The sequence below is a fragment of the Eptesicus fuscus genome, chromosome 4, assembly GCF_027574615.1.
Source record: "Eptesicus fuscus isolate TK198812 chromosome 4, DD_ASM_mEF_20220401, whole genome shotgun sequence".
In the NCBI taxonomy this organism is placed as follows: domain Eukaryota; kingdom Metazoa; phylum Chordata; class Mammalia; order Chiroptera; family Vespertilionidae; genus Eptesicus; species Eptesicus fuscus.
Genome location: NC_072476.1, coordinates 70585845 through 70607541, shown reverse-complemented (window position 1 = coordinate 70607541; position 21697 = coordinate 70585845). Strand labels below are relative to the sequence as shown.

The window sequence follows — 21697 nt, the reverse complement described above, 5'->3', positions numbered from 1 at the left end:
TCAACAATAAAGATTTTTTTTTTAAAGTTCCTTAGCCTGATTCATATGCATGTGCTCCCATATTTCCATAGGATGGGGAATAGCCTTTACTTTAGCTTATTAGCACCTAAGGCAGAACAGGTTGTTATTGGAATTCTTACAAGTATCCCAAACAGCAGCAGCTGCTATTCCAACCTACAGCCTAACTGCAACTCTATCGAGTTCTCAGAGTGACCAAAACAGTGCTCAATGGCTGTGTGAGTCAGCTTAAGCTGCTACAACAAAGTCCCACAGACTGGGTGGCTTCAGCAACAGGAATTGATTTTCACAGTTCTGTAGGCTGGGAAGATCAAGGTGCCGGTCAATCCAGTCCCCCTGTAAGTGTCCTCTCCCTGGCCTTCTCGCTGTGTCCTTACATGTACAGAGAGGGAGCTTCCGGTCTCTCTTTCTCTTATAAGAACATGAATTCCAACATGGGGGCCCCACCTCAGGATCTCCTAAACCTAATGACCTCACAAGGGCCCCACCTCCAAATAGCATTATGGGGATTAAGGGCTTTAACACACAAATTATGGAGGGACACAGCATTCCATCCAAACAATGGGATAACCTCATACACATATTTTATAGGGCTTATATAGCTAAGCTAAGCTGTAATAAATTGTCCTCAATATGTTTTTCCACAATAATTAAGTAGGGTGGTGCTTCTCAAACTGTAGGTGCACCAGAACCCCCTGCAGTTTGGTAAAACAGATTTCTTGGCCTGACCCGCAGAGCTTCTGATTTAGTAGGTCTGGTATGGAACCCAAGTGATTGTCTTTCTCACAAGCTCCCAGATGCTGCTCATGTATTCTGTCTGCTAAATGCATTTTGAAAACCACTGATATAGGAGTTCCCTTTAGAATGTCAATATCAGTTATGCTTCTTTGGGCCTGTATTGGCTTCTCAGTAAATACCTATTTTATGCTGAACACATTTGAAATGTGTCATTGGCTTATACTCAGATGTTGCAGTTACATACAAAGATGCTTAAAAGCAGATGGACAGATGTGCTGAGGCGAGGTTGCTTTGTGCTGTGAGCACCAGGGAGAGCCCATTCATCAGCATGTTTGACTGCTGATGTGTGGCTGCACAAGTCTCCAGGTTTTTCAAGGATGTCTGCTGACATCTGATCCTGACTTATCTTTATCTTAGAATGTAGATGGAGTCTTTGAAGTTGCTGGATTCAGCTATCTTACCTCGACAAGCACACGGCAATAGTTTGACCTGACATCAAATTTTGGGATAGCTTAATATGACGCACTTGAGCAATGCTTAGCATTTCTGTTCAACTCATTTGTCCTAGAATCACATTTGGTTAAATTTTAAAGCAAGGTTCTGCCATGAAACAGCATAATTTTAAGATTTACTTCAAGTGCACTTTGGAATGTAAACATACCTTATTTAGCTTTACAAAATATTCCAAACCAGCTTCCAAGGGATTTGTATCGCAGTTCATCTAAAAGGGAAGCACACATTTTAAATCTTAGATGAGTGCAAATAATTTCAGGAACTTTCATGATTTTATTTTCATGTTGTTTTTTTGGAAAGAGAATACTTTTTTTATTTTAAATATAAATTCTGAAAGAGGATAATTATTTACTGGTCTTTAAAGTGATTTTTAAAATCTAAAATTCAAATGTAGCTTTTCAGTTATTTCAATAGCAAAGTAGAAACTAAAATTCACAGTTTGTTTCCATGACTTTTATTATAATAAATAGCTGAGGGATACCACAACATGATGTTCCTTCCAGAAACAAGACTTTCATATACTTTTATGTAATAATTTTGCATAATTAGGTTTTGAAAAGTTATGAAGTAACTTGCTTATCTTACAATTAGCCAGGATTCAGGATAAGTAGAGGGGAAAGCAGATGGCAGGGAAATGATTTCTATGGAATTCAGAAAAAGAGAAAAGGAAAAAGATGTGGACTCTCAATCTTTTTATTTTATTTTATAGTCCTTTGGTTTTATTTTTTGGGATTAAAAATGAGTATAGGCATAAATGTTTCACCTGATCCTTTTAAGATATCCTTTAAAATAATTTATAAAATGGCTTAATTCAGGTTTCTTGGTTATCAGGACCCATCAATGTCACTGTCAGCCTTGACTAATTGGTTGAAAATTTCAGAGCAGAAGAAGTAATTTATGAATATTTTCCCAATCCCTGAGAATCATAATCATCTCAGGACTATTTTATCCTTTCATCATACACTTCCAGAAAGTAGATGTATTCATTCATTGTTAACAGGACAAGGAGCAATGTATAGAGCAGGACTGGGGAATGTCTGGCCCATGGGCTGTATAAGGCCTAAGAAATAATTTGGTTTGACCCTGCCAAGGCATTAGGGGTGAGTTAATTAAGTGTTTGACCAAATATAGCAGGCTAATTTTTAAGCTGATAATTTTGTACGGCCTGGGAATGATATTACAAATATCCAATGGTCCTTGAAAAAAAAAAAAAAGGTTCCCCACCCCTGTCCTAGAGGGTTAATCCATGTAAATTGGCTTCCACCAGTAAATAAATGTTCTGAAAAATCAGGGATATAAGTCAGGAAGAAAACCAAAGGAGGAATGACCTAGACCCGTGGTCGGCAAACTGAGGCTCGCGAGCCACATGCGGCTCTTTGGCCCCTTGAGTGTGGCTCTTCCACAAAATACCATGGCCTGGGCGAGTCTATTTTGAAGAAGTGGCGTTAGAAGAAGTTTAAGTTTAAAAAATTTGGCTCTCAAAAGAAATTTCAATCGTTGTACTGTTGATATTTGGCTCTGTTGACTAATGAGTTTGCCGACCACTGACCTAGACCATTCTGCTGCAGTAGTGATCGTATGAAGCACATCACCTGTGCTCTCAAAGTTCCAGTGGCGTTTCTGTGCTACATCTGAGCCCAAACTGCCACTACAAAAGTGATGAGCAAGTCAGCATGCTACGCACACTTGCTCCTCCCCAGATGACCAGCAGTCGTCTGAGCCAGAAGACTTGTTTGCCATGAATTTGCGGCTGCATTTGGTAGGAAAGGACGACCTGAGCAAACAGACACAGAGAGCCCATACCAAAAGGCAGCGCTGCTCCACACACATGTGCAGCAGAAAAAGGTGGTTTTCTGGAAGTCTGCCACAACAGGAAGTCCTAAACAGCTCAGCAATCCCAGCCCAAGGCCAGCCTTGTTTAATTTGCTGATACACTTCCCTTAGGAATTCAGAGCATGGACTTGCTTATAACGAACATAAATGGCAGCAACGCCTAAAACTGTGGTGAAATTTAACAGACAAGCATGGCTCTGGAGCGACTGTGCCAGTGTCACTGATACGAGGCGAACAGGGGCAGCATGGTGGAGAGCCACAGCGGCCATGTAGGAGAGGATGAAAGCCGCAGCTGCCCGTGCGTGGGCTGAAGGCCGGGAACGGAGGCCTTACTGGCACCACCGCAGCTCCAACAGGTCTGAACGCTGAGCAGTTCCTTGCTTCCTTGGTTTTCTCTTCCGCACTAAACTTCCAGTTCTGTGAGGGCAGGACCCAACTGTTTTCTTCACCATTATCTTTCCAGCTACTGTGTTAGTCCGTCTTCAAATCTGCCCAACCTGCCCCTAGTGTAGACCCTGTGTTCTCTGCCTTCTTTGAAGATCCATGAATCAGAACTGCAGCGACAGTGTTTAAATCTCATAAATATTTAAATGCCACTGGTAATCAGATGAATCCCTTACGCTGTCTCCTCTCAGTGGTGACTGCTTGCTAGGATGAGCCGCCAGGGCTGGCTGCTGGGTCCGGAGCCTGCAGGCTGGACGGAGATGGGCCTCAATCTTTTCTAATGCAGTTGAGTTATTACAATATGCTTGCAGTCAAAGCCAACACAACTATTTGAGACTAAACCTGAAGTTAATGTGCTTGCTTGTTTATTTTGTTGGTATTTATCTCTTTTGCTCCAAGAGAACTTGTCTAAACCTCATAAAAAGTAGGCAAACTTTTAAGAAAAACGACACCAGCACTAACCTAAATCAAATGTGTAATATAAGCTTGTTTCACATTATATAAAATGTGGTCTCATATTTTCTAATTAATTTAAATTAATTATTTTTTTTATCTGCTCAAAGTTTTAGAATTTCTCCCCGGAGTAAGGGGGCGGGGGGGGGGGGAGGGATTAAAACAAAGGCCAGGATATTTACTGCTATGATACCACTAGAGGGCGTGCTGGCACTGCTGGAAAATCAGGGACCTGGGATGGAGAAAAGTTGTTAAGAGGATGGCTCCCAGAGAAGGCAGGAGATAATAAAAGGCAGGAGGGTGGAGGAGGGTGGAGAAATGCCAGACTCCAAGGACTACTTCTGTGGCTTCATTCCTTGGGGAGCAGTGTGGGGACTCTCCCCCTGCTGCATCCTTATCTAAGGCCCCGGTTGTAGGCTGGGAACCCCTTGATAGAACATCTCTCCTGCAAACTGCCCACTGGCCGCAGGGCCCTTCTTACAGTGGCTCCAGGAGGCTGCCCTCCCCACCTCAAAGCCCACTTGCTTCTGCCCATAGTTTAACTGCCCAGGGGGCCCTGCCTGGGCTTTCCAACCCCCTTTGCTCTCCAGTTGAATTCATTCTATTATATGCTAGGCACTTTATAGACTAATATCTATAACTCTGTAGGAGAAAGATTATCTCTATTTTATAGAAAAGTAAACAGAGGCGCTGGGGAGTCAAGGTCACATGTGTGCTGGAGGATAAATTCAGACCCAAGAGACCCCTCTCTAAAGTACACCCTTTACGGCTATTCCCCATCTCACTTCTCAAGCCTACAACCTCAATATCTTCTAAGGAAACAACTAGGAATCTGAAAAAATTAAGGGGTCCAGAGATAGCCTGCTATGCTGGAGATAATAGGAGAAAAGAGTTTGAACCATAGTTTGGCCACTTCATGTAACCTGGACAACATTGCTTACTGTTTCTTAGTGTGATTAGGTGCAGAATGGGGATACCCTGAGCCCCAACCCCTTGTCCAAGAATCAGCAATAATCAGGAGAACTGAGAAGGTACATGACATGATGCATATGAAAATGGTGTGTAACGATACAATAGAAATCCTTAGTTCCCATTATCAATGGTAGAAGTAGGCTAGACAACACATCCTAGACCATCAACTGTGCTCCTCAGAAAAAAAACCCGTTTGTTGTTATTTCCCCAAAAGGAACAGGCTATGAAGAAAATGAGAATGGGCAGCATGGCAGAGGAGAAGGAGGAGGAAGAAGAGGAGGAGAAATTTAAAAGGTGGTCCTCCTATTGTGGGGGGTAGGCAGACTCCTCAGAGCAGCTACAGCTCCACACACAGTCAGAGACAGTGTCCAGGGCTCTTTGCCAAGAGGAGGAATTAGGCAGAATAAACATTACATCATAATTACACTAAACTTTCAACTGGGAAATTGAAAAGAAAAACCTCTTCCTCTAATTAAATAAAGTTTCCTAATAATACATAACTTCTCTTACAGTCAGAACCCATGTTAATGCAGTTAAAACTAGCCCATATAAAAATAAAGAAAAGAATGAAAAAAATAAAACTAGCCCTTTTATAAAAATCAGATACGATAAACAAAATTTTAATGAAGATGCTGGCATTTCAAACCTCAGACCCCCAGGCTCTGAAAGCTTTCTCCAGTCTTAGGGCATTCATGGCGTATGTGCCAAAATTGTCGATTCCCTCCTCCTGGCCTGCATCCATGATGGCGTTATACAGTGCCGCAGAATCTTCTCGTCTGTGGTACAGCTCCCAACCAAGCTCACCTAAAAGAAACCCACAAGTGCCACATCAGACTAAGAACAATAGTCTCAAGGTATAGTATGCATTAGCTAAAACACATAAATAAATGGAGAGATGCCATTTATGCAACATAGACATTGCTGAGTTTTAAAAGAACAGTTCATTAAAAAAAAAAAAAAAAAAGCAACAAAAGCCTACTGCAAAATTCCTGCCCAATCCTGTCTCTCACTCAGAGGGCGGTATCTAGGACACCCCTTCACATGACGTAGAAAGACTAATAGTGCAGGAGGAGTTCATCTTGACCCTTGTCCGGCTTCATAATATTGAGTAATTAGCATGGCATAGTTTATCCAGATAAGGGGTTCAAGGTTTAGGAAACTCTACTCCCAACTCCTTGCCCCAAAATCACAAGGCTTAAAAAAAATAGGCAATTGACATTTATTTAAATAGTCTCCATTGTGGGACAGTCATAATCTCTAATTCCTCCTACTCCCCCTTTCTTTCCCACTTGGTCATTTCTTTCACCATTAGAGCTATAGGCAAAACCCAAAGGAAATGAAATCTAACCCAGTCTGCTTATTTTTCATTCTGCTCGTGCTTTACTCTGGTCACCACTTTGCCAAGGTTAGGTGGAAGCGGGGGCAGGGGGAAGGGCTACAGCCTTTGTACTGTGTGTTCTCCTTATTCCCCAATGTTGAGGGCTGGTGGTGATGTGTCTTTCCAGGACACCACCTGAGCAAGAGCAACATGCACTTGAACAAATGCCTGGGCACCAAGTACTCCTGTGAAGGGACAAGGAGGTCTAGAGGAAGTTAGGTGTGAGCCCAGAGCACCAATGGGGAGCTGAAGAAAATTCATTCAACTCTATTCTGATTACCTAGTATGTGCAAGGTTAGGTACTATATGAAGACTTCCTCAATACACTTAGAGCCTAGAAAGAAAGATGGAAAACAGGAATGCTGCAAGAGAGATACCTGATACATTCAAGATGGTCTCTATGGGAGACCATCTTGAATGTTCCCAGATAGAGTCCGCCGGCCTAAATATTCTGTCAACCCTTTCAACTGTTCCAGCAGCCGTCATCTTCCCATCCTTTTATCTACCCTTACAAGTGGTAGGCAGCTATAGAACAATTGGAAACTTGTGGAATGATCCCTCAGGCTAAAAGTGCAGGGACAGAATTTCATAAAAGTTGGGCAGGAGAAATCTTTCTCCAAAATTATACCGATGATAGAGACCATTTTTGGTAGCTTCTTTTAAATTTTACTCTAAATTATTTTCTGATTCTTACCAGTGTAAGATATCCTAATAGCAGTGACAGGAATGTTGGAAACTTTTAAAGACTTGGTTTGAAGAAACTTGAAGACATCATCACTAAGATCTTCAGAGGTCAGTTTCTGAAGGACCTTTCTTGCATGTGGCCCTGCAACTCCAAGGACTCCAAGCTCATCAGTTATGTTTTTAATTTCAACATCATATCCACCTTTGACTGCCTCTTCTTCAATCCATCTGCATTTGAGTCATAAACATTGTGTTAAATCTTGCTTGAATAATGCATGTTGGTAACATATTATTTCTCTGAAGACATACTTGGTGTCTAGAATTACCAGGAAGTCCCCAGGGCATCGTTTCATATAATCACCTAATTTTTAAAGTTGAGGAATCTGAGTCCCCGACATGTTAAGTGATTTTCTGTAAACCACCTGCTTATATAAACTGGGGGTAATTTTTCACAGTACAGAAGGATCCTTCAATTGAAATGAGCTCTGGCACACAATTACTTTAAATAGTGACAGCCCTATTGTATTTAAACTAATGACTCAATCTTCAAAAATTAATTTAAACCCAAATTTTCTCTAACACCTGTACACAGGAGACACATTCATGCTGCCAAAAGTCAATAATGGGCCTGCCATCAGACACAGAATTACTCTGACAATCACAAGGAAAATATAAAAACTCTAAAAACTATTTTCAATTTCTGTCCTGATGAGTTATTGGAACCCGGTTATAGAGTTTGTTTATGATTTATTGAGCAGTCCCTAGAACTACACAGGTCTATTATAAAAGATCACCTGGATTTATACAAAGCTAAGCTACTACCAAAACGGCTCCCAAAACATCCTGGATTGGAGGATCTAATTTGCATCATTTTATAACTAGAGTGAGAATCTGTCAGCGTCAAGATTCTCCTGCCCAACTTTTATGCCTATTCATTCCTAGTCTGACATTTAGTAAACAATAATATTCCAAATTCTAAAGATTCATGTGAAGGATCAACCTGACAGGTCAACAATTTAGATCCAACTGTGGACCAGAGAGCACAAAGCATGAAAAAGGGAGAAGATAACCCAGGGAGGCAGCTTCCTGTACTAAATGTGGGCATCAGAATAAAAAAGACTGGCTTCAGCAAGTTACTTTAATGCAAACTTCAGTTTCCTCATCTGAAAATGGGAACAGTATATACCATGCAAATATATATCTATTAAGAGAGTTAATTAATATGTAAAAAGAGTTCTGACACAATGATGATGCCCATAAATAGGAGTTGATATTATTAGAACCAGTACAGGAATTCCCTTTTGGAAGAGGGTGGAGACAGGGTCCCTCACTTTAAATAATTTCCGTATAGACATGAAGTTTATTTGAATCAACAAGGTTTAAGAATTAAAGTTGTACTTTCAACTACTGGTGAAAGAAAAACTCAGTTTAAGATTGAGTCAATGTTTAATCCATATACAATTATCTTACTAGGTGCACACTTACCTAAGATCATGGAGTTCTGATCCAGAACCAGTTATTAATAGAAACTCCCCAGGAGACTGGTGAGAAACAGTCAGCTCAGCATACACTCGACCTTTTGGTGTTAGCATGTGACTTATATTTGTAAAACCCACCTGCACAAAAGAATTTAAAATTATCTCAGGATGAAACAAAGATCTTATGTATCCCTTTTAAACCAACATGGAAATAAAAATGTGGGTGTCAACAATGAAAAACATCCGAATCTTATCATTTATATCACTTGTATGAATTATTTATAAACCTAAGTCCAAGATTAATTTTGAAGCTCTCAGTTTAAATTGCAATTATTATTTGTCATAAAAATTATACTTCAGTCAAAGTTGTAGTTCCTATTGACACAATTAAGCAAAGTTCATAAGGTCCTTCGATGATAACTCATTCAATAAAAGTTGAAATTAAAAAATTAGCTAGAATACTCTTGATCAGTTGAAGAGTTCTAGTGTTCACACTAAAATCATTAAGTGGACTATAATAACATATTGGGGGTTTCTATTTTTTTTTTTTAATGAGAGGATAGAGTTAAACGGGCCACAATCCTGAACTTTGTACCATTTTAAGGTTATTTACCTTTGGAATGACATTTGCAAAGAGATGGTCCAACAATCTAGTAGAATCTTGGCCTTTGATGTTAAACTTGCCAAATGGTGACAGGTCAATTACCCCTACACTTTGCATAACTTGTTTATACTCAGAGCCCACCGGCTCAAACCAGTTTGTGCGGCGAAAACTTGGCCTGAAACACAAAGTTTGTCATAAAACAACTGTCATACATTTTTAGAAAATTACAGAATAAGGATATTTGAATTAACCCTATTCATCTGTAAATCCTATTTGGGAAAAAAATGCAACCTATAATTCTGCTCTGCAAATCATACGTATATGTTGAAATCTGATTTTTTAAAGTTACTCATATGTCCCTTTTAACCCATTTCATAGTGAATAAATTATTTATTAACTAGAAAATAAGATAGGACATGTGGGCTTTCAAATCTGGAAGAGAGCTTACAAGTCAACCAGTCTTGTGGTCACCTAAGGAGCATTTAAAAAATGCGAATTTTTTGGACCTAATTCAAAACATATGGGGGTGGAGCTATCTTGTCCAGCACTCCTCAAACATTAATGCAAATAAAATCATTGCACTTATTAAAATACAGCTTCTGATGCAGCAGGTCTCGGTGGGGCCATATTCTGCATTCACAGGCTCTACACCTGGACTAGGCAAGGATCTGATCCAACATCTTCATTTTTTAGACAACAGACAAAACGTGAATTCCAAGGCTTTGCATTATTTACTGACAGAGCTGGCCTGGAACAAAGGTCTCTGATTCATTATGCAGTGTCCCTTCTACTTGATGAAGTGAACTCCTAATGTGGTATTTTAACTTCAGAGCAGGATGCTAAGTCTGCAAAATGAGTTTTCAGTAGTTTAATTATTAAAATAGTAAAAGAAACAAGCCAGATCCAAACAGTACAAGGTTAAGAATAGATGTGGCATTTATCTGAGTCATTTAGGGAAAACAAAACCAATATTTTGCCCCCAGATAATCTAGACTGGCTGCCTGGGGAGCCCAAATAAAGTAATCAACAACTAGCCCTCTACTATATTTTGCACCATTTAGGTTTGGTGTTAAAGTAGACATCAAAACTGTTTTTAAATACGCAATAAAAAAAGGTAACTTAATTTCTAGATTTGCTATTTGTCTTCTCTTGGGTTATGAATTCTTGTGAGAAAAAAAAAATGTAATCACTATAAATCCCAAGTACAATGATGACATGTAATCCAAGTAAAACAAAGGCAACAACTTTAGAGGAGTTCAGAGAATTGTTTTAGTGACAGTCTTTATGTTTTAGATTAACCTTAAATGCTAAGTAAATGATCCTTTCTCCTCCTTTATCAACAGTGCATACAATTTGCATGACTTGGTGTACACACACTGGGAGGTAGTTGCTTTGAGCTATTCCTTGCTAACTAGAAGACCCATACTTCCATACTATATCCATACTATGTGATTCAACCAGGCATCCTAAGCTGGGACAAACCTTTAGGAGCCAACCAAAGGCATGTGAGGATTTGGAGGGGGTGAGAAGGTTCCTTGGAGTTCCTGGGAAATGCCAAGCGGAGGCTTCACCGGGGCTGGTGTAGGGCTCGTGGGGCCAAATGGGTCCTAGATGTGGGCCAGTGTCATGTGGGATAGTCTAATGGCTCCACTGCCAGAAAGTAAATGTTGTAGGAATGAGGTGGAGCGATGGGGTGGGAGGGGAATCGGCACTGATGTCCCTCCATCCCACCTCTGAAATTGCATTCTGCAGTCAGAGCCCCAGGCAGGTCAAGTCATTTACTTACCTGTACCCGGTGTCCTGGCCCAGTCTGTAGAACCAGTGTGGCTGTTCCCAGCCCGCATGGAACCCCATGGAACATTTAGACTCCAGGGTTTTATAAAGCCCACTGACTCGCTGAGTCGGCCTCCCAGCAAACCGTTCTTCTTTAGGGTACCCAACTGAAAAAGGAAATCCAGGACTTTAACAGCATATAACCAAAGCTAGCAAATACTTTGAAGGGATTCACAAAATGGAGAACAGTATTTAAAATCCAGAAGCATGTACCTGTATTAAATTGATGTAAAACAAAACCCTCAATGCTGTCATTTTTATATTGATCATCAAAGGGGAAAGTCAAAATGAATTTAAAGCCTAAAATCACTGATGCACTCTGCACATGAAGTATATACATTAATATAGATTTCTTGTTGCATCTTAGAGGCACAACGCTTTCCAGACTCCCTAACCACTCCCACCAAAATGCACAGAACAAAAAGCATCTAGGGTCAGAGGTGCTGCAAGTCCATTTTGTACACACTCTGTAGACACAGTAAATTTGCACTTTACCAATATTGTTGAATCCATATGACTCTCTTGCTTTGGCCTCAGTGTACTGAGTGGTTGTCCATTTGCCATATCGATTGGGATCCAATTCTATTAGATCAAAAGGAGGCTCTCCATGCAGTATCCAGTCACTGAGATATTTCCCTATCCCGCCGGCGTGGATTATGCCATATCTTTCAAATACAGAGATACATGTGCTGTTACTGACACGTGTTAGTTTCAAACAATAAAACATGTCCAAATATTTTATAGGGCCTTAAAATTGGGGTGTTCTGTGCTATTCATAATCTTTATGCTATCATATTTTTTCCTCAAAAAGAAAACATATTTAGGCATCCAAATTAAATGCACCTGACTTTGTAGCTAGTTTCTTTCCACAGTTTCAAGAGATACATACATGCAAAGCGGCCTACAACTCTTAGCTAGTAAGGATGCTCACTTTAGGAAAATGGGGTGAAGGAAGCAACAGGCAGATGTAGTTGATACCTGATCAGCCCTCTTGAGCTGTGATTATCCTGATTGGAAATTTGCAGAAACTTGTACACTGTGGAGTGGGATGCTCATCTCTTCTTGGACCAATTTAGTTCAGTGCCAGGATCTTGGGCCATTATCTTAGAAGCATTCACACAAGAGGCACTCACCCTGGGACTTGTGGGGAGGAGGCAGAAAGGAACACTGGCTCCTGTGTTTTGTAACTAATGGGTCACTTGGTGTAGAAGATGGGCTTGTTTTTTATTTCCATATGAAGATGCTTTAAAACCAAGAACATGATTGGGGCAAATAATGTGATCTAGATGGAGGGGTCATAATTTAATGTTGGCTGTGTGCTGTTCCTCCCACTCACTCTCGCCTAATGAAGGACTTTACCATGGGTTCATCTGTGGTTTAAGAGAGGCTTCTGGGGAACTGGGTGAGCAGGGGCTTATGGAGAGATGACCACGAAAAGGAGCTTCATGAGCAGAACTCTAAATGCAAGAAATTACAGGACTCAGATCATAGCACCTTAACAGCCAGGTTCTAAGTGCTTGGGAGGAGCTTAGCAAAGATTGAAAATGTCAACTAACTTTTACCAGGTTATTTGATAAAAGCAAGTGCCTAAATGTGTTAGAAGGCTATTTCTCCAGCAGAATAAAAACTCAGCAATAGGTAGTTCTCTTGATAGCTTAAAAAAGAAAGACGGGCCATCCAAATTATCCACAAACAATCTAAGTTTAAGAAAGCAAGAAAAATTATTAAATATGTACTTAAAATAATTATGAAAGACATGCTTAAAATGTTTATTCACTTACCCAGGCCCAATGTATGAAATACAACAGTTGCCATCTTTGAGAGCTAGAGGTACTGTATACAAGACTTGAAACTGTATAAACTTTTACTGACATTTATTGAAAGTGCTTACCATTTTCCAGGCATTGTTTCCATCTAACATGTACCAACTGATTAATTCTTTAGCAACTCTATTTTGCCAGTGAGAAAATCAATCCGCATATAGGTGTTAAATAAGGTCACACAACAGTAAAGGGCAGATTCAGTATAAAAATTCAGTCATCTGACCCCAGTGTATACCCCCTCTTATTGGATTTGACTTTGATGGTTCTATATCTTTTTTTTTTTAGCCAAGACACACGTGACAGAATTCACATCCCTGGCAGACACCTTGAGCATAGCCAGGTTTGTACTTTGGTTTCCTTTAGCCTCATTGCTATGCCATCATATTCTTTCCCTCTCAACAATGCCCATGAGCAAACAAATGGGGCAGGATGCTAGTATTAGGGGATAATCCTGAATCAAATCTAATTTCTTTTTAAAAAGTAAATATTTTAATAATGTCCACTCTCTAACCATCACCAATTTATATGTAAAATGCCACATAACTAAGTGTTATGAAACTTCTATTGAGAGCCCCTGTTTTAGTAGCTAAAAGCATAGAATACGGAGATCTGGGTATGATTTTTGTTCTGCCACTACTAGCTGCAGGACCTTGGGCAAGTTGTGTAACCACCCTGAGCTTTATTCTTCTCATTTTCTTTATGTGCTCATTTTCTTTACAGCGTTGATGAAGAATGAATTCACGTGGGATTTAAAAGCACTTAGTAGGCACGCAATATGTGGTGGCTGTTGTAATAACAGAGGATGCCCATTTGATAAGATTTGCATAAGGAAATAATGTATGAAGTGGAAGGGAACATGATGAGGGGAGCTAGATTCTTCTTCCATCTCTAGCATTAATCTGCAGAACGTGTTTCTTCTCAAAGCCCCAGATGCTAGGTTTTTGAGCGTCTGTGTCTGTTAAGCTGACAGATGTTACATCTTTAAAGCACTCTCCCCTCTTTAAATTTGCTGTTTATACTCAGTTCTAAGCCAAGAAAACTAGATTCAATTCAACATAATTAATTAAACATTTTGGGGGGCACTGTGTTAGTCACCAAGAAGCAGAAAAACTTACTAGATTGTGATGAAACCAAAGTAAAATACCTTTATCTGAGGGTAATCTGTGAGGTAAATGATCACGGGCATATATGTAGACAGTTGAAAAATACCTGTCCTATGGTCTGGTTGCACTAGAATAACAAACAACATAAAAATAAAGTTTCCTGGACCCCTCTCCAGACTACTGAATCAGAATCTACAGGAGTGGTCTCCAGGAAGCTGTTTGCTTGTTAGTTTTCCAGTTCAACACATCTTTCACAGATTCTAGAGACAAATAATAGGAATTTCATAGATAACGTATAAAGAAGAATGAAACACATGCAAATGACCAACCATAAAGTTGAGGTTATGATTTAAAACATTCCTATGAGGAGGAAAAACCAAGATGGCGGCATAAGGTAAACACCTATACTGCTGCCTCGCACAACAATTTTAAAACTGCAACTGGAAGACAGAGCGGACATTGTCCAGAACTACCGGAAAGCTGGCTGAGTGGAAATTCTACAACTAGAAGGAAAGAGAAAAGGACACAGATTCAGAGGAGCTGTGGAGGTGCGGAGACCCGTGCGCGCGGGAAGGGCAGGCGGCTGAATATGCAGCTGGCTTACTCGCAGCGCGTGGAGAGGGCGGGCAGCTAACGCGCAGCTAGCTTTCTCGTTCGGGAGGAAAGAGAACCTCCTGACTACACTGAAATCCAGCTCCGGGTGAGACTTTGGGTACCAGACTCATTCGGGGAGAAACTGTACTTTCTGGCAGTGGACGAAACTCGAGAGCAGCCTTCTCTCAGAGGTGCGCGCAGCCATTGCCGTGGGACACTGAGACACTGGGCCCTCGTAGGGCGGGGCTGATGGGAAACCAAGGCTGTCTGCTCCACCCTGAGACTCCGCCCCATCCAGGCTGAGCACAGAAGCCCTCCCAGCGGAGACACTGCTGATCCTCACAGCCAATTGGCCTGGAGGTCAACTCGCCCCAGTGATACCAACAACAATCAAGGCTTAACTACAACAAGACTGTGCACAGAGCCCACAAAGGGGTGCACCAAGAGTGTCCACCTCAGGTAACTGGGGAGGCTGAGCTACTGGGCTCTGCTAGGACACCTAGCACACAAAGCAACTCCAGCAACTCAGGGAAGCAGCTAAAATGCAGAGACAAAGAGGCAGGCCACAAATGAAGGAAATGGAGGAAAGCAAAAGACTGGATATAGAATTCAAAACCATGGTTATAAGGTTTTTCAAGAATTTCCTAGAAAAGGCCAATAAATTTAACGAGACCCTCAAGGATATGAAAAAGAATCAACTAGAAATTAAGCATACACTGACTAAAATAAAAAATATTATACAGAGACCTAAAAGCAGACTAGAGGATTGCAAGAATCAAGTCAAAGATTTGGAATACCAAGAAGCAAAAAAACACTCCTTCAGAAAAGCAAAAAGAAAAAAGAATCCAAAAAGTTGAAGATAGTTTAAGAAGCCTCTGGGACAACTTCAAGTGTACCAACATCAGAATTATGGGGGTGCCAGAAGAAGAGAGAGAGCAAGATACTGAAAACCTATTTGAAGAAATAGTGACAGAAAACTTCCCCCATCTGGTGAAAGAAATAGACTTACAAGTCCAGGAAGCACACAGAACCCCAAACAAAAGGAATCCAAAGAGGACCACACCAAGACACATCATAATTAAAATGACAAGAGCAAAAGACAAAGAGAGAATATTAAAAGCAGCAAGAGAAAAACAGTTAGCTACTTACAAGGGAGCACCCATATGATTGTCAACTGATTTCTCAACAGAAACTATGTAGGCCAGACGGGAATGGCAAGAAATATTCAAAGTGATGAACAGCAAGAACCTACAACCAAGATTACTCTACCCAGCAAAGCTATCATTCAGAATTGAAGGTCAGATAAAGAGCTTCACAGATAAGGAAAAGCTAAAGAAGTTCAGCACCGCCAAACCAGAATTATATGAAATGCTGAAAGGTATTCTTTAAGAAGAGGAAGAAGAAGAGAAAGGTAAAGATAAAAATTATGAACAACAAATACGTATCTATCAACAAGTGAATCTAAAAACCAAGGGAATAAAAAATCTGATGAACAGTATTAACTGGTGAATATAATAGAATCAGGGGCATAGAAAGGGAGTGGACTGACAATTCTCAGGGGAAAAGGGGAGTGGAGGGTGCGGAAAGAGACTGAACAAAAAGAATACACCTATGGATGAGGACAGTGGTGGTGGGGTAAGGGCAGAGGGTGGGGTAGGAACTTGGTGGAGGGGAGCTATGGGGGGAAAAAAGAGGAACAATTGTAATAATCTGAACAATAAAGATTTATTAAATTTAAAAAATAAATAAATAAAACATTCCTATGAGGCGATCCTGGTGCTCAGCCAGATATGGGCACCACTGGCCTTCAGAACCGTGGAATGGATAACTGAGATATGCTGGGAGAGGCAGCTAATGTGAGTATCCCATCATACTACATAAGAAATATCTTAGCTATTGTGAATGATGCTGCAGTGAACATAGGTGTACATATATCTTTACAAATAAGTGTCTCCAAATTTTTCAGGTAGGTACCCAAAAGAAAGATTACTGGGTGATACAGTAGTTCTATTCGTAATTTTCTGAGGAACCTCCAGATAAAAACCACATGATTTCACTCATATATGGGATATAAAACAAAAGACAACAGACAAACAAAACAAACTCATAGATACTGATAACATTATGGTGGTTACCAGAGGGGGTGAGGAGTATTAAAAGGATATAGGGGATCAAATATATGGTGATGGAAATAGATTCAACTTTGGTGGTGAGCACACAGTAAAGTATACGATGTCATAGTAAAAAGTTGTACATTTGAAATTTACACAATATTATTAACCAATGTTACTCCAATTAATTTAATTAAAAACAAGAAAAATTACACATTCTGGTCTTCATCAAAATTAAAAACTTTGTGCTTCAATGGACACTATCAAGAAAGTGAAAGAACCCACAGAATGGGAGAGAAATTTTGCAAATCATGTATCTGATGAGGGTCTTGTATCGAGAAAATATAAAGAACCCTACAACTTAACGATAAAAACACAAAGAAATAATACAACTTTTTAAAATGGACAAAAAATACAAATAGACATTTCTCCAAAGAAGATATATAAGTGATATACAAGAGACACACTTCCACATGCACATGCCTATAAGACTCCATAGGTGATTACCTAAACCCTCAGTGACATTACACCTTCCAGTCCCATATCTCCATCTGGTTTTATTCCTCTGGATGTCCCAGAGACCTAAACTTAACACTTCAAACCCAACCTATAAAAAATGACACTCATTTTCCTGGTTCTCTCTCCCCATGGTCCTCAGCATCCAACCAGGGGTCAAGTTAGAAAGGTTGCCATCATTTGCTATTTTTATCTCTCCGTCAAGACCTAATGTAATTAATCATCAAATCTAAATAATTGTCCTTCCTGTCTCTCAGTCCTCACTACTGCTTCCTTAGTTCAAACCACAGGCTCTCTGCTGTCAGCAGAACAGCAGCCCAACCAGCCTTGCACCTCTGGTCAGACCCCACTGCCTTGTGCTCAGCTGCAGCCCAAGATCTAGCACTCACTGGCAGTCATTAAATGTTAGTTGAATAAATATTCAAATAAAATGGGAAAGAAAAATAGAATATTAGAAGTTGTGATATGATAGTAAATGTGGTTTAACATTAATATTCACCAAATTAATGGCACAAATATTAGAGATGAAATCTGAAATGGGTGATGGAATCATAAATAGTAAGCAACCTGAGGAACCAAGAAAAAGCAAATCATGTTGGATAAACATGAATTATGGTGAAAACAGCATCAGGTATGTTATACATTTGATTTTTTGTATTATCTGTGTCACATTGTATTATAAAAACATCCTTGGAAGTTGGGGCAAACTGCCCTAAAGAGACACAAATAATGGAAATGGCAGAAAATATGCAAAGAGAAAGTTCCAGGAAATCATTGCCTTTCTGTGTGCAAATCTTTAAAACCTATACAAGTGATGAAACCATTATATAGTCAGAGTTTTAAGACTAACATTTTTTATTACTCCCATTTCATTGGTCATGAAAGGAAAAACTCTCTGTCCCTTTCCCCCATTCCACTTTTGACCTGAGATTATGGGACAAGACTTATCTAAAAGACATGACTCTATAGTACATGTTGAATTACATGGAGATACTCACCCAAAGCCTATAGCCACCCAGTAGTTTCTGAGCCCCTGATGAGGACCCACCATAGGCAGAATGTCAGGAGAATAGGTGATAGGACCATTGACAATATTGATGATGTCAGCCTTTTTCAAGACTGGAACCATTTCCATGGCAGCTTCGACGTGTTCCATGATCCGGTCCAGATCTGACTCAAAGAGTTCCTTTCCAAACCCTGAAAGGACACACCATTGATCAGGATGCACAGCTTCACAGACAAGTTCTCTAATGTGATTTAAATCTCTGAATGGGGATACACCTCAGGATGGCCTGTTAGGAAGGATTCCCTCTTGTTTTAATATACTATATTTTTAATATGTTTTTATTGATTTTAGAGGGATAGAGAGCTAGAAGCATTGATGAGAAAGAGACATCGACCGGCCTCCTCCTATCGGGGATTGAGCCTGTAATCCAGTATGTGTCCCCACCAGGGATTGGAGACTTTCTGGTTCATGAGTCGACACTCAACCAGTGATCCATGCTGGCCAGGCTCCTCTTTTCTTTTTTAAGTCTAAACTTGACATTCACTGTCAACAGATGGGTAAACACTATATTATTAAGAACAATAATGTTATTTCTTAAAACAATAAGATAATGAAAGTTAACCTTTTTAATTAATAGAACATTTAAATTTATACATGGTAACAGTTTTCAGTATTTAATCTAATCACAATTTTAAAAAATAAGCAGCGATTATTTGGTTTGTTAAGAGAGATCTTTTATCCTTCAACTAACCAAAAAATCTGCTTCATCTGCTCAGGTAAGGGCAAATGGGAGTTTAGTAAGTCATGCCAGGACACTGGGCTAAGTGGAAAACTACTCTGGGATCTAAGATGATGGATTCTAGACCCCTTTTAATGCTCAGCAGGGAAGAAATGGCACAGAGGACTCTCTCCCTGAGCCCGCTCCCAGACATATCCGAGGGCTTGGAGTGCAGTCATCTACTCGGTCCTACAAGGCACTGTGGCTGAAGGCAGGGCCACAGATGACCTTCTTAAAAAAAAAAAATGTGTCCACCAATACTGATGATTTTCCCACACAGCAGCCAGCCAGCTTCTTCCTGTTCTTCCCATGGACTGCATGTTGGGTCAGTGGCCTGGAGACGTACAGATCAGCAGGGTTCGACCAAAACATGTGGGCGCTCAGGGCTAGTGAACCGTCTGGTTCTCCCTCCAACTGCAATTACTTAAACATTTGTTCAACACTTATTTGGCGGAGAGGCTGCCAGCATGGGGCAGAGCCAAGAGGGAGGCTCCCAGGTGGCAGATCAGCCATCCCTCAGGGGTCAGCAGCTATTCTGCTCAGGCGCAAATGTGCACAGCACACTCAGTAAAACTAAAGCCCTCAGGTAACTGGCCCAACTTCTGTTGAAGGCTGTTTAGTGATCACTTGTGACATGGACAGAAGCACTCTTTGAGGAACAGCAGGGAGGGATTCAGCCCCTATCTCAAGTAGCTTATCAAAGTGTAATTCTAGAAAGTATAAATCCCTCCATTTCACATTATAATAATTGTGTCTCAGTGACATTTTAACTCCTTGTATAGATTAAGACCTGAGCTACCTCTTTCATTGACCCAATCTTTCGCCCGGCTCTGTAGGAATGTTCCATGAAAACCAGAAAGAGGTCCTTTTCCCCTCCAAAGTTGAAAGAGAAACAGTAGAGCCTCCTGTTTAGCACAGAGGCCTGAGCCTTTTCCTCATCACCTTATGCAGTAGGTAGGCTTCAGTGTGTAGTCCTAACCTACCCTGCTCTATGATGGACTCCAAGGCTTCCTTTCTTAGCAGGCTGGATATCCTGTCTCTGATATCTGTCCTGTTTCCAACTGTCAAAGCACAGTAGCAGCTAAATCTGGACACTAGACACAGCAGAAGGGGGAGTGAGGAAAGAGCAGGGATGCTGGAGGTAGGTGTGGGCAGGTAAAAATTCCCTAGAGCCTTCCAAAGCGGTGGGGAGCATGTTCCTTCAATTTCACCACCACCAGCTGCCTCGTCTCTCTTTCCTTACTCCCTGCTGTGATTATTCAAAGGGAGAAGAGAACAGAGGTTACCTCAAACCCCTCACTCCCAATATCCCAGATATCCAATAGTCTAGTGTTATGGCATCATCCTATTCTGTCGCCAGCCCTCAGCCACGGGGGAGATAAAACATACATGCCTGCTATGCACACACTTCCACTGGCTACACTTACCTGAAGGGACTCCACTGGTGACCCATGAGTCCTGAACTTTCATTTTCTCCTGACTTTCATATGGACCAAACAAGAGCCCATCCCTCTCCTGCCGGAGGTAGTAAGAGCCTTCCAGGTCACGGAGCACAGGGAGTTCTCGTTTCAAAGCTTTTACTTCAGGGATAGTCGAAGTAACAACATATTGATGCTGAACCGGAATGAGAGGATGTTCTAGTCCAACCATTTTACCAATTTCACGAGCCCAAAATCCTGAAATAAAAAGTCATTTTTAAATGTCACCACATCTGACACTGATCTAAGATGATGGAGTCTAGACCCCTTTTAACCCTCAGCAGGCCTTTCTCCCTGAGCCCGCTCCCAGACATATCCGAGGGCTTGGAGTGCAGTCATCTACTCGGTCCTACAAGGCACTGTGGCTGAAGGCAGGGCCACAGATGACCTTCTTAAAAAAAAAAAATGTGTCCACCAATACTGATGATTTTCCCACACAGCAGCCAGCCAGCTTCTTCCTGTTCCTCCCATGGATGCATGTTGGGTCAGTGGCCTGGAGACCTGCAGATCAGCAGGATTTGACCAAAACATGTGGGCGCTCAGGGCCAGTGAACAGTCTGGCTCTCCCTTCAACTGCAATTATTTAAACATTTGTTCAACATTTATTTGGAGGAGAGGCTGCCAGCATAAAATAGTTAGAAGACTTCAGTACTCATGGCAAAGCCTAAAGAATGTCATAATGATCTTTTCTTTGTCATTGCAAAATTGAATGGGGAAAGAGAAGACAAGACAATAGTGTACATGGCCCAGAGTTTTGAAGATAATTCTAAAATCTAAGAAAACTCTATTCCTGAAAAAGTATTTTGCCCACAAGCAAAGGTGGACAGAAAAAACGCACAAAAAATATATTTGAAGGAAAAAAAAATAATCCGAATATATAAAATGTACCAATGTTGATAAGAAAGACAGTAATGAGCTGACTGTACCTGTAGAACAGGGATGACCAGGCATGGAAGAGGCCCCGTGTGGATGTGAGCAACATAAAACATCATAACTATGAATAAAGCCCTGCAGGTCAGTTCCCTCTGTTCCCCAGGCCCTCCTTTCCCCAAACTGTGGATGCCTAAAATTCCACAAATACTGAATTGTTCTATTACTTTAAAATTTGAACGTGTATCTACTTGGGGAGAGATAACATTAAGTTTTCTCTGTTATTTTAAAAGTTTAATTTGAATATGTTTGTAAGATCTTTCCTTTCAAAGAAAGGGCAGAAAGGCACCAGGAATCCAGGGCAGGAGGGAAGAGGTACCACAGCCAAGGGGAGTGGGCTTATAAACAGTGGAGATTCCCACAAGCAATGTTTCTCCCTTCACAGTGCACATGGGGCTGTCCTATTGGTG

The 21697-nt window shown here is 40.7% G+C and overlaps 1 protein-coding gene and 1 pseudogene across 1 annotated transcript in view; both read right to left on the bottom strand.

The window, feature by feature from the left end:
* Nucleotides 1–21697, bottom strand: part of DMGDH (dimethylglycine dehydrogenase) — a 59359-nt gene that overhangs the window by 19890 nt on the left and 17772 nt on the right. The window contains exons 6-14 of the mRNA XM_054714342.1: nucleotides 20307–20555; nucleotides 18094–18292; nucleotides 11444–11613; nucleotides 10902–11055; nucleotides 9125–9290; nucleotides 8519–8649; nucleotides 7044–7261; nucleotides 5618–5775; nucleotides 1418–1477 (exon numbers count right to left, since the gene is read on the bottom strand). Coding sequence (XP_054570317.1) covers nucleotides 1418–1477; nucleotides 5618–5775; nucleotides 7044–7261; nucleotides 8519–8649; nucleotides 9125–9290; nucleotides 10902–11055; nucleotides 11444–11613; nucleotides 18094–18292; nucleotides 20307–20555 — 1505 coding nt within the window. The remainder of the gene's footprint in view (nucleotides 1–1417; nucleotides 1478–5617; nucleotides 5776–7043; nucleotides 7262–8518; nucleotides 8650–9124; nucleotides 9291–10901; nucleotides 11056–11443; nucleotides 11614–18093; nucleotides 18293–20306; nucleotides 20556–21697) is intronic.
* Nucleotides 2253–5494, bottom strand: LOC129148659 (DNA damage-regulated autophagy modulator protein 2-like; annotated as a pseudogene).